This window comes from Fundulus heteroclitus, chromosome 21, assembly GCF_011125445.2.
Source record: "Fundulus heteroclitus isolate FHET01 chromosome 21, MU-UCD_Fhet_4.1, whole genome shotgun sequence".
NCBI classification, from domain to species: Eukaryota; Metazoa; Chordata; class Actinopteri; order Cyprinodontiformes; family Fundulidae; genus Fundulus; species Fundulus heteroclitus.
Window position 1 is genome coordinate 5,491,640 of NC_046381.1, and position 12,449 is coordinate 5,504,088.

At 41.1% G+C, this 12,449-nt stretch overlaps 1 protein-coding gene across 1 annotated transcript in view; it reads left to right on the forward strand.

Annotated features, from left to right (window-relative positions):
- LOC105935737 (amyloid beta (A4) precursor protein-binding, family B, member 1 interacting protein) overlaps positions 1-12,029 on the forward strand; it is a 37,788-nt gene extending 25,759 nt beyond the window's left edge. Inside the window, exons 7-14 of the mRNA XM_036124885.1 lie at positions 2,248-2,369; positions 3,745-3,819; positions 3,905-4,048; positions 5,787-5,897; positions 9,599-9,697; positions 9,798-9,924; positions 10,032-10,093; positions 11,104-12,029. Coding sequence (XP_035980778.1) covers positions 2,248-2,369; positions 3,745-3,819; positions 3,905-4,048; positions 5,787-5,897; positions 9,599-9,697; positions 9,798-9,924; positions 10,032-10,093; positions 11,104-11,679 — 1,316 coding nt within the window. The 3' untranslated portion in view covers positions 11,680-12,029. The remainder of the gene's footprint in view (positions 1-2,247; positions 2,370-3,744; positions 3,820-3,904; positions 4,049-5,786; positions 5,898-9,598; positions 9,698-9,797; positions 9,925-10,031; positions 10,094-11,103) is intronic.
- Positions 12,030-12,449: the final 420 nt, after the last annotated feature.

The following is a 12,449-nucleotide window of genomic DNA, read 5'->3' on the forward strand; positions in this document are numbered from 1 at the left end:
AAAAACATGTTTGAAGTGCTGTTAAGTGAGTGTAAGAATTTAAACAGGCTGTGTTAAATTATCTAAAAGGAGTTTGCAATATAGACTAATTTCTATAACAGTTGAATACCTACAACTCATCTTATGTTCAAGAGTGGTTGTTCGTTAGTGGAAAAAATCCCTAATTTAGTAATGTGTGGCTAATTGTGGTCATAGGCCAAATTGGGAATTTCTTTTTCCATTTAAAAAGTTCAAAATTGACTCCATAATAGAGTTGAACCAATTTGTTACATGGTGATGTTGTTTATTTTTATGAACCGTTTGAGCACATTTGGTCAAAAACGGCCTCTCCTTAGTATTATTGTGCTGTAGCAATGCCAAAAATTAAGAACCATGAGGCTTTATTGTCATTATGTAACCATAAAGAGACCATAGTGAAACTCCAGCTCAGAATTCACACACACAAAACACAGACACAAATCAAGATATAATGTTCAACATGAATGCCCCAACCACACCTCTGAGAAGTTAAAAGCATTTAAATAGTCCTTAGTATATGCTAAGATGTAAATGTCCGAGTCAAAAAACACAGATAGCAGTCACTTTAGATAATAATGTAAATAACTTTGAATTACTGTGCAATTGCATGAATGTCTCAGACAAACATTCCTGGAGAAGTTCAAAAGTGTGAAAATAGTCAAAAAGACATGCAGCAGTCAGTTTACAGGATGATGTAAAATACTGTCCAATTGCATTAATGTATCAGACAAACATTACCGGAAAAGTTAAAAAATTATAGAAACAAGACATTAGCAAAAATGTTAATCTTCAAGTTAAAGAACTGTGTAATTTGCATGGCTGTCCAAACAACGCTCCCCGAGAAGCTAACCGTAAGCAAACAGACACTAGTGCGTAAATGATTCTTGATTGAATCAAGAACCTGTGGAACCAGTAGTATGTTTGTATGACGGTTTGTATCCTCGCTTTAATTTAGCCGAGGCTTTAGCTATAACTTAAGTTTAGGAGCAGCTCGGTCTTAGCTGTAACCTAGCTTAAAAAAAAGTGTAGCCTACATTAAAATAAAATGCAGTGTCTTTGCACTCATTCGATTAGTTAATTTATTTTGAGGCTAACTTCATCCATGATTATGAATCATTGGTCAAGCAAGTGTCACTATAACAAGCATGTGCTTAGCTTGAATTTAGCAGCGTATTAGCTGTAGCTTAGTTTGATGTAGCTAAACTGATGCTAAGCTATGCTTTCATGATCAGCATAGCTTAGCATCAGGTTCATCCAATCAAACCGCCTGTGATGTTTTTAACTTAAACAGCTTATTTAGGTTTTAATGACGTTTTCAAATAAATCGTCACCTTCCTAAAATAATGGCTGAAGTAATTTTTTTCAGAAAATATATATTTTTTAATTTTTTTATAATTTATTATCTTATTATTTTGTGTGATTTCTAAAGAAAAAAGAGGAAAAAAATGACATAGGACATTTTAGGAAGGTGACAAAAACGTAACCTTTAAAGCTTTACAGTAAAGGCTGAACACAGTTATTTGCAGATTCTGATTTACCAAAAACAGGACAAAGCTTCGGTCTGTTGACAAATGTTTTGTAGGTTTGAAGTTTCCCATATGAAATTACAGTTTTACTTCATAAGTAAAATTTTAGTTCCTCTTAGCTCTTCTCCCTTTGTGGTATTTGTTCTGTTTTCCTCTCATGTTTCTTACTTTTTTATTTCACACACATCTTCCTCCTGTTCTGTTTTTGGTTTCATATGGTGAGATGCTAATTTTGATATTACATTTTAATTTAGTCTTAGATGAGTAAAAATGCTTTGATCTTATCAAATCAGGTGCAAAAGGAGCCAATTAAGATCCATGTATCACACTGCATTACAGCCCAGGGAGCATTCTGGGGATTAGGCTCAGGGACCCATAGCAGTCTGTGGGATTCGAACCATTGAACTTGCAGACTCCCCAGGCACAAGCACCCAACTCTGCTTTAGCCATTAGGGCACCAACCCCCCCAAATGAAAGCCAAATAAGACAACCACCTAATAATATTAACTGTTTATTGGGTTATCATTGTTATATACTTAGAGTATTCCTAAGCTAACTAAGGTATATTTTTATAGAATTTTATGCTTTAAAAACTTTAATCAGTCATTTTAAACCTCCTTTTGTGTAATGATATAAAGGTTTTATAAGTACATGATCTGATCATGTTGTTCTTTTGATTCCTAAGTCTGCTTTCTTTTGACAGAACGTACGTTTGAGGACCATGAGAACCTGGTGGAGCCGCTCCTAGCATGGACAAGGGACAGCGAAAACAAAGTCCTCTTCCAGGAGAGAAAAGATAAATTTGAGGTTTTCAAAAACCCACAGGTTGGTCCTGTCATTGCTTTAAAAGAGACCAGATTCAGCTCTTTGAAATTAGCGGCATGATATACAAGTCCAGAAAGTTTGTGAAAATCCCTCCCTAAAAAGAAAACGGGCTCTTTTCTTTGAATTATGAGATATCTTTCCTCTATGAAGGCCGACCCTTTTCTTTAAAGCTGTAGCTGCAATACATCAGACACAACAGCTGGAGGCCAAAGAGATCTTGGCATGTTTGTTGTTATAATGGGACACTTAACAATCTGAGAGATTTTAATGGCTTCGCTCTGTTGGCAGAGACAAATAGCTTGGCTGGAACGGCGCTGAACCACCCCATCATTCGCTCCAACAAAAGACAGAACATCTCTGTTCATTTACATTTTTTTACCTTTTGACAAGTATGTCCAAATAGCTTTTCCAGAGAGGAACAGAAGGACTGTGAAAGGAAGTCTAAATATTCTAGTAACAGACAGACTCAGTAGGGAAGTATTTTTTCTTTTAGGGATGCTAACAGAAAAATCTATCTATCTATCGAACGATAGATGGATATACATATATATATTTAAATTGATAGATAGATAGATAGACAGATAGATAGATAGATAGATAGATAGATAGATAGATAGATAGATAGATAGATAGATAGATAGATAGATAGATAGATAGATAGATAGATAGATAGATAGATAGATAGATAGATAGATAGATAGATAGATAGATAGTTAGTTAGTTAGTTAGTTAGTTTATGGATATGTTTAGAGTCCAGGAAGTTGAGCTACAAGCCAATCTTTAGCTCTAGTTTAACAAGCAACCTTGGCAAGGTTTGTTAAACCTTTACTCTGGGTATTTTTTTTTGTTGGATGTTAAAATTTTTGTTTGGTGATTTGAAACATTTAAGTGCATCAAAAAAGGCAAAAAACGAGGTGAGATCTGTAAGGGGACAACTACTTATTTATGCCTCTGTGTTTGAGAGGTTTCTGAACCTCCACAATTAGTTATAATTAGCCTTGGTTTGAAGGAAGAAACACCAGTAGCCTTTTTAAATCTGATGAGCTCCTCTTCAATAATTAGGCTTCCAGCATCATGAAATGATGCAGATGAAGGTTGGTTTCTGTGCCGAACCTTCAGCACTTCCACCCTCAGGGTCAAAGAGGATTTGCAGTTTGGTTCAGATTTGTCAAAAATTGTGTCCAGTGAACATCTGCACACAATTTCTTGCTCTTTCTTTAGAGGAAGAGCAGCAAACAAACTGACATAATCAACTGTGGTGTCCAACCACACAAGTATTTGAATAAAATATAGCCAATATGGTAAATAAATACAAACAAATTAATAAAACAGCTTTCTTTGTTATTAGTAACTCTCTTTTTCAAATCGTTTGCAGAACTTTTATCTTTGGAAAAAGGACAAGAAAACTCTCAAGGACATGAAAGACAAAGACAAGGAGTTGTTGGTGCAGGTAAATAAACAGATGTGTGCGCCTGCTGTTGGTGAAACATCGTTTCCCTGCCTGCTATCTCTTCATAATGGTTTTACTCGTGCAGGAGAACTTCTGTGGAACATCCATCATCGTGCCCGACCTGGAAGGGGTGCTGTTCCTCAAAGAAGATGGCAAGAAGGCGTGGAAGCAGCGGCTCTTTCAGCTCCGAGCTTCAGGAATTTATTACGTTCCCAAAGGAAAAACCAAGGTGAAGGGACCAGGATACAAAGACATCTTATGAAATCTTTAGCCAGTTCTTTTAATTTTTTCAGTGGTTATTTCAGTGGTTCTGATTGGTCTTACAGCTCTCGGTTACAGCTGCTTTCACGCTCTGCTGAATAGAAATGGTAGCTATTGGGGCTCTCGATACGCACCCATTTCGAGCCTTTTTGATTTGACATTTATCCAGAAAACAAACAAATCTGTTATGAGAAAAAAAATGTAAACCACAAAAATGCTGCAATAACCCAATTGCATCAATGTGCACAACCTTAAATTAAACGTTTTCACCAGGAGATTTTAATTTAATTTGAGCTTTCAGTCTTCTTGTGGTCACAACTATTACAGTTGATTACAGTTAATCTGATCAACCCGAAGTTAAAATTCAGTTGTCCATACTTTAACTAAAGTCGTAGTTTGCAGAGAAGTTACACGTGATCAAAAGGATTTCACTGTACAAAGGTATCAGTCAGGAGAAAAGCACAAACAAATCAACAATTTTGAATGGTTGAATTTTAAAAGGCAGACAGCAATAATTTAATATTACAAAAGCTGGACGTTTCTCCAACAAGAATGAAAAAAAAAATTAAAAATAAGGCAGAAATGAACCAAGGAGGTTTGCAGAAAAACTAAAGGAGCTGCGGGAACTGGGTGTTTTGCTCAAGGTGGGTCTGGAAAGCTGAAGATGAAGCAGGATTCTTGTTTCAGCGTCACAGTGAAACCACACCAACAAAAAAAATGACTCCACAAGAGGAAAATGTAAGTGTTGGAACGGCCTAGTCAAAGTCCATAGTTAAATCTGACAGAAGACTCATGGGATTACCTGAAAAGGTCTGTGGGCAAGAAGTTTTCTCACAATCTGATGGAATTTGGAAGGTGGACTTGGCAAATATCACAATGTCCAGATGTGGGACGCTGATTGGTTGCTTCCTAAGGAGATTGAATGCTGCAGCTGAATCAAAAGACGCTTTATTCTACTTTATTACAATTGTTCAAGATAAACATCATACTGATGAATTGAATTGATCATAATGTCATTTTTTTTTACACCTTGAGAGGTGTAATCAACAGACGCGTGTATTTTCATCCTTCCGCTCAATCTTTCACACAGTTTATAATTCTGCCCTAAGATCTATAACAAACGGTCACAATTTGACCCGTCATTGCGACTTATATTCTCGGGTTGGACGGCCGTTGACTACCCACAGGCTCCATCATTGATATAACTTTTATGTATAATTATATTCTATTTGTGTGAAATGATAATACAAAAGAGCACCAAGCTCTTTACGTTCCAGTGACCGATACTTGCTCTCTGTCCAAAATATTCACACTGAACTTGGACAAAAGGCTTTTGGCTACTTCGCCTCCACAGCATGGAGCAAAATGTCTTACAGCTGGACCTCCCTGAGTGATTTTAAAGCTACATCGATGGTCTTAGAGATGACTTCTTTAAATTGTCCGTGTAATACAGTTTATTTTTTATTTTTATTATTTAGTCTCCATTTTTCCCAGGTCTCCCTTGAAAAAGAGATCTCAACGGGGACTTTCCTAGTTAAATAAAGGTTTAATAATAATAATAAATTCAAAACACCTCACAGAGCCACCAATCTCTTGGCAGTACAGTATTTCTGAAAAGTGAAAATGGCATTGAGGACGTGAGAAACAGCTGAAAATGACGATGTTGACCTGCGGGCCCTGAACATCTTCTTGTTTCTTCTCGCCAGTCGTCCCGTGATCTCGTCTGCTTCATCCAGTTCGACAACGTGAACGTTTACTACGGGAAGGACGTCAAGAACAGATACAAGGCCCCCACTGACTTCTGCTTTGTTCTAAAGGTGAGTTGATCTCGGTGGGTTTAGCAGAACCAACAAACATGACACTGTTTATTTTTTTATTTTTTTTATGATTTGAGGCGTTGCAGCTGTTTGTTTTGTGGAGAAACATACGGTAGATGCAACAATTACATTTGAAGAAGTGAAAGGAGACATTTTCACCCAATTTAGCTGAAAGCTGTAACAATGGGTTGATTTTCATAAAGCACTTCCTTGTTTTTTTTTTCTTCTTCTTCTTGTTATTTTTATTATCATCAACCAAATGCATCTAAACAGATTAAAGTAAGGACAGCAGCAGCAAGGAGACACAGACAGAGGACTGAAACATGCTGATACAAGGCAGTTTGATGATGTTTTGGTAACAGTTTAAGGGGATGTGAAAGTCTGCTTTCTTTCTTTTCCCCATTCTTATCAGCGAAACACCAGAATTAGACCAACGTAGGTCAGAGATGCCCAAACGTTTTCCCACACGGGCAAAAATCATCAAGTTGAAAGTATTTGACGGCAACAAGCGTTTTTTGTTTTTTTAAGCAAATGGTCTTTGATTTGGAAATTTGTACAAAATTAAATACAGAATAGCTTCATGAAATGAAGTAGTCTGATTTCTTTTTTGTATCAAAGGGATTTCTAAAACACTGCGGATCCGAAACATAAAAACGGCTTCCCAGGCCTACGCTCTTATAAAACGGCCCTTTATTTTACCTTTTTTTTCAGGCTTTCTACCTGTGATTTGTTGTTTTTATATTATTTTATGTTTTGGATCTGCACAAAAAGTTTTAAAAGTGAAATGAGAAAAATATATACAATGCATTAAGAAAATAAGAAAGAAAAACACAATTGGCATGTTCATATGCATTCGACTCTTTTGGTATGAAGCCCCTAAAAGGTTCTGGTGCAACCAATTACCTTCAAAAGTCCCATTATTATTTTTATTTATTTTTTGTTCCTTTATTTTTCTACTAAGTTTCGGTGCCTTTTCACCAACAAGGCCGGCATCTGCTCACTGCTTCTTGGAAAAAGCTTGCTTCATTTGGCCAACAGATGCAGCTCAGTCTGCTTATGAACACCGGAAACTCACCAACACCAGAAAGCAACAAAGATAGCACTTTGCACTAGTACTTTTGTGTTTTATCTAAGATTTCACACTTAAGGAAGATAAGGAAACCACATTTGGTCAGGTGAGATGTGAGGTGTTTTTACACCTAAAGTTTTATCTTTAGTTTGGTCTGAATCAGTATAAAGCCCCGTTTAGACGACCCTTTTTTAACCGTGCCCAGAACGGTCCCAGCTCGCTAACTGAGATAACTATTCGAGTGTAAATGGATCGCAAACTGAACTGAACCGTGCCAGACACAACCGAACCGCGCTAAATCTAGACCAGTTCAATAGTAGGGCTCGGCCCGGTTTTTCAGTGGCTCGGTTCTCTGATAGCAAAGAGCGCATGAGCAGACCGCGTCATCTCCTTACTGTCAGCTGACTAGTTTCACGGTTTCAGACATTCATAATAATACTAGCTTCCTTACCGTGCCACAAGGTTTCCAGTGATGATTCTGCTTAGCAGTGTGATGAACCTCAGCGTCCGTCGCTGTTTCCTGCATCTGTAAACCCTGATTATATGTTTGTTTGTCTTATCCATGTTACAAAAGCCGACTCTGTCAAGTAAGTTCACCAAAAGTTGCCTTCTTTGCCTGACTTTCCGCAAACAACGAAATATCCCAATTATAACCAAGCATAACTTCCTAAATGTTACGGGTGCCGGCATTTTTATTTGCAGTCCCTCCTTCGATCCTAGAGAGCAGTAGTACCGTAGATCGTCACTAGGAGGCGAGGAACCGTGCTAGCGTGACGTGTAAACGGTCGTAAGAACCAAACTCGGCTTGGTTAACTGATCCAAGCTCGGTCTGAACTCGGCATGGATCGGTTTAACAAGGGTAGTGTAAATGGGGCTTATGTGTTGATGAGTTTTACGGTTGATTCGGTTTCTTTTTACACAGAGAAAGCTCCAAGAGAAACAGAACCAGGTTCACTAAAAACTGGGTGAGAACGTGTTTATTGGTCTGATTTGCCGCGGGAGGGGGGGGGGGGGATGATCACAGGAAGCTGATACTGTGCTAGTTGGAAACACAGGGAATGTTATTCTTTTTATTAGTGGACGTTATTTTATGCAAAATTATCTGAGCATACCACGTTTTGAAAGTTGTATGGGGCTTCATGCTTTAAGAAAAAGACATGAAAAATACATTGTTAGTTAATTTACTCTACCGCATCCCACAATGCAAAGCAACGAACCAGAGTTTGTTTTAAACAGACTGAAAACCTCAGATGTAAAGAAAGACTCTAAGATTGAGCATCTCAGCAGCAGAAATGTCCAGTTGGGTATGAAAACAGCAAATAAGCTCGCTGTTACGTCTGGTGGAGGATCCGTGATGCTGCGGGCCGGGTTCTCTTCCAAAAAGCTCCGGGAATTATCCCTGAGACTGAAAAAGTGTGAGCAGCACAAATATCTAACACTTGTCCCCAATGAATAAACATACTAACAAAAAGGCTTGTTGTATTTTGCTAATGTACTAATGCCGGGATTCTGCTGCTGCATCCAGTTGAGACAATAATTTGGTGAATTTTCTACAAATTACCATCAAACAAACGAGAAACTCTTAAAGGTCTGAGATGAGACGACGGTTCTGAGTCAACGGCTCAGGGAGGAGCGGGCCTCTTGGACTGCTAGCTCCGCTCGAAGCTTCTTCGGTCACCACAGATGAAATGAAGTGACAACCAGTGGAGCTAACTTTAGCGCTCTGAGTGGTTAACCAGGGTGTGTTCTGACAGATAGCAGAACCTGCTACAGCAAAACAATTGAGCTTCCTCACAGCTGGTGTGAGCTGGGGGGAGGGGGGGGGGGGGGGTTTGCCGGAGGAAGAGGAGGGGGATGATCTCCAACACCACCCCCATGATGCATCACTGAAACTGAGCCATTACAGGGAATTTTAACTTCCTCTTCTGGGGGAAAACGGCTCCACTGCGTGTTTATTGTGTGTTTATTTACTGCGTGGCGACAGATGCAGAGAGAGCATGAATTCTGGCTTTATTCTCGTGTTTTAACATTTCCTGCTCGTACGGCTTTAAAGGGCCCCTGATTGTGTAAAGGAAGATCTACATTGAGCTCAATGCTTCTAGACCCACAGCGCCCTCTAGTGGTTCCCCCTCGGAAACCTGCATTCATTTAGAAATTTGTTTCGGGCAGAGTGTTTGCTTGGCGAGAAGAGGAACCCTAAAAAAGGAGGAAGTCAGAGAGGAGAGAGAGAGATGTTTCCACTCTGTCACAATGGAGAAATTTGGGCATAAGGCGTTTGATGGCTGAATGCAGAAATTATTACAAAAATGGGAGAGATTTGCCACAGCTGTGATTTTAGCCAAACATTTTGTTTTAAAACAAATGGAAGGTGTCAAAGAGTCTCAACCCTACAGTGTTGGTAGATAGAAATGTGATAAAAACTGAGCTGGGCCAATCCAAAGTGTCGATTCCTCTCTGTTTTAATCATGCTGCTATGAATATGCTGCTGTTTGGGATCTTTCTCCTGTTGAGGGTCCAGTCTGGTGCTCAAGCTTTATGCTAGGAGGTTTCGGTATGCAGGAGCTGCAAAGATGTCCGACAAACACGTTCTGTCCAGTAAGTGAACGGATTTATCGCGGGTTTGTCTCTGCAGCATCCTCAGATCCAGAAAGAGTCCCAGTACATCAAATACCTTTGCTGCGATGACGCTTGGACCATGAACCTGTGGGTGACCGGGATAAGGATCGCCAAGGTAAAACCCGACGACCTCCGCCTTTTGAAAACGTGGTTCAGTTTTCCGCTCAGACGCTTGGCAGCCAAACCCTGCGATGGTTCGTCTCGCTCTTTTCCAGTACGGCGCGTCGCTGTACGAAAACTACAAAACAGCGGAGAAGAAGGCTGCCGTCAGCTCCGCCCTGTGGACGAATCGCAGCACTCCGTCCAGCTCCAGCTCTTCAACGCCGTCACCAACCATCAAAGGTGAGACGGCACACAACCCTCTCCTGTATTTACTCGGGATGAACCCGGTTTAAACGTTTTCTGCCATCGTTCTGAATGTTGTTTGGCGTTTCCGTGTCTTCCTGCAGCCAAAGCACCGGCTCAGGCCAACGGCCATGCTCCGAAACCCCAAGCAGGACCCCCTCTACAGGTAATCAACCATTAGAAACCCTTAAAATTATGCTTTCTTTGCTTTTTCAACAATTAGATCATTGATTTAACGTTCTGTTAAACTGTGACATCATCCAAGGAAGACCGATCACCCGCTATTACCATCTAATGTAGAACAGATTACTAGATCAATGTGTGCTTCTGTGCTTGTTTGTCTCTCTTGTTGTGTCTCTGCTCTGTCTTCTCTAACCCGCAGTCGGTCGAGGCAGATGACCGTTCATACTGAGCCCGGTTCTGCCGGAGGTTTTCCTTCCTGCTAATGGGGAGTTTTTCTTCCCACTGTCGCTTCATGCTTGCTCAGTATGAGGGATTGCTGCAAAGCCATGGACAATGCAGACGACTCTCCCTGTAGCTCTACGCTTCTTCAGGAGTGAATGCTGCTTGTCGGGACTTTGAAGATATCAACTGGTTTCCTTATATAGGAAATTTTTGACCAATCTGCATAATCTGACTGATTTTGACTTTGTAAAGTGCCTCGAGATGACATGTTTCATGAATTGGCGCTATATAAATAAAATTGAATTGAAAAATTGATTTTTAATAAAGGAACAAGATCTTCCTTCCTTCCTGATGGTCTTTATTTCTTTATTGTTTGTGTCCTTCCTTCCTTCCTTCCTTCCTTCCTTCCTTCCTTCCTTCCTTCCTTCCTTCCTTCCTTCCTTCCTTCCTTCCTTCCTTCCTTCCTTCCTTCCTTCCTTCCTTCCTTCCTTCCTTCCCTTCGCCAGCCATTCACAGGCCAGCATATCATTAGTGCTTTTTGCTTTGTGAATAGGATGCAGTTGCAGTTTCCTCAACAGAGGCTTCAAGCTCAGTGTGTGCAGGGTAGACTAGGTTTTTAGTATAAAATGACCCACATTGAGGTTGAAGTGCATCCTGAGCTGAGCTCAAAGGATCCTCGGTGTCCCAGAACTACACGAAGCATCTCTCTGTCACTAAAAGTATGTCTCCCTCCTGCGTATCGTCTATGATCATTTCGTTTTGTTTTCTCAGGGCATCGGTAACCTCCCACCTCCACCGCCGAACGACTTCCTCCCTCCGCCGCCTCCCGACCCGGTCCTTCCTCCTCCGGCACCTTCGCTGGCCTCCAAGCCTGCTCCCCAGCGACAGCAGCCCAGCGACTTGCCTCCGCCTCCGCTCTCCATGGACAGCCTCCCTCCTCCGCCGCCGCCTCCGCCCATGGAGAACTCCTTAGAAGACCCTCCGGACTTCCTCCCTCCTCCTCCGCCGCCTACCAGCTACAGTTCGCTGCCTCCGCCTCCGCCCCCAGCGGCCGGTTTCGGTCGAAACCCTAACCAGTCCCTTCCTCCTCCCCCTCCAGAACCAGAGTTTTTACCGCCGCCTCCTCCTGATCCGGTGATCTTGGCACCGGGTGCGCCTCCCGCACCTCCACCTCCTCCGCCCCCTCCTGCTCCCGTTTCCATTCAGCGACCTGCAGCGCAGCCAAGAAAGATGCCTCCAGTTCCTCCAAAGAGGACTACCCCAATGCTGTCAGGAGGAGGCGGAGGAGGCGGCGGGGACTTCATGTCAGAACTGATGTTCGCTATGAAGAAGCGCACCGATCAGTAGCTTCAGCGGAACGACGGGAGTCTGAATAGGAAACTGATTTAGTCTCCTTCAGTCCACGTTAAAATGGATTCGTCTCTGCAGAAAAATCCTCCATTCACTCTAGTTTTCCCCGAACATCATTTCACGAATAATCATTTGAAGTAAACCCATGAAAAGCTTGTTTTAACAGAGCACAGTAAAAGCAATGAAGCTGTCCTCGTGCGTTACAGAACCTTTTGTGTAAAGAAGTGTATATATATGTCTGCATCACAGGACTGTAAATACTGCAACAGGACGCTGCTTCTGTCTCTTTTAGGGGTTGATGTTGTTACAGCCTTTGGTACAAGTGTGTTTGGCAAACTTTGCAATGTGAGTGTTCGCTGTCAATGACGGTTCGCTGTCATCGCATTGTTGTGCAGAGAGATGCCAGGAGCGCAACAAATCCCTGCTAAAAGCTTTATTAAATTAAAAAGGTGGTAACAAAAACTGTTTTTTTTTTTTTTTTTTTTGCTTTGTGCTTTTGCATAAAAACAATGAAACTTGGTTAAATTTGTACAAGAGTCCAGATGAAATCACACCAACATTCCAAGTAACAGACTGAGGGCTACAAAAGGGGAGTGAATGAGGAAGAAATCTTTGTTTCCCTGCGTAAGCAACGGTTGCTCCCATGGAAAGTTGCCAGCCATCATTCCTTTGAGTCAAAATGGGCCCACCTGGAAGGAAACTGCTGCTGGGGATATTGAAAAGGACGTTTTCTGGACCATCAGGAGCTTCAAGGTGAGACGTCTGGA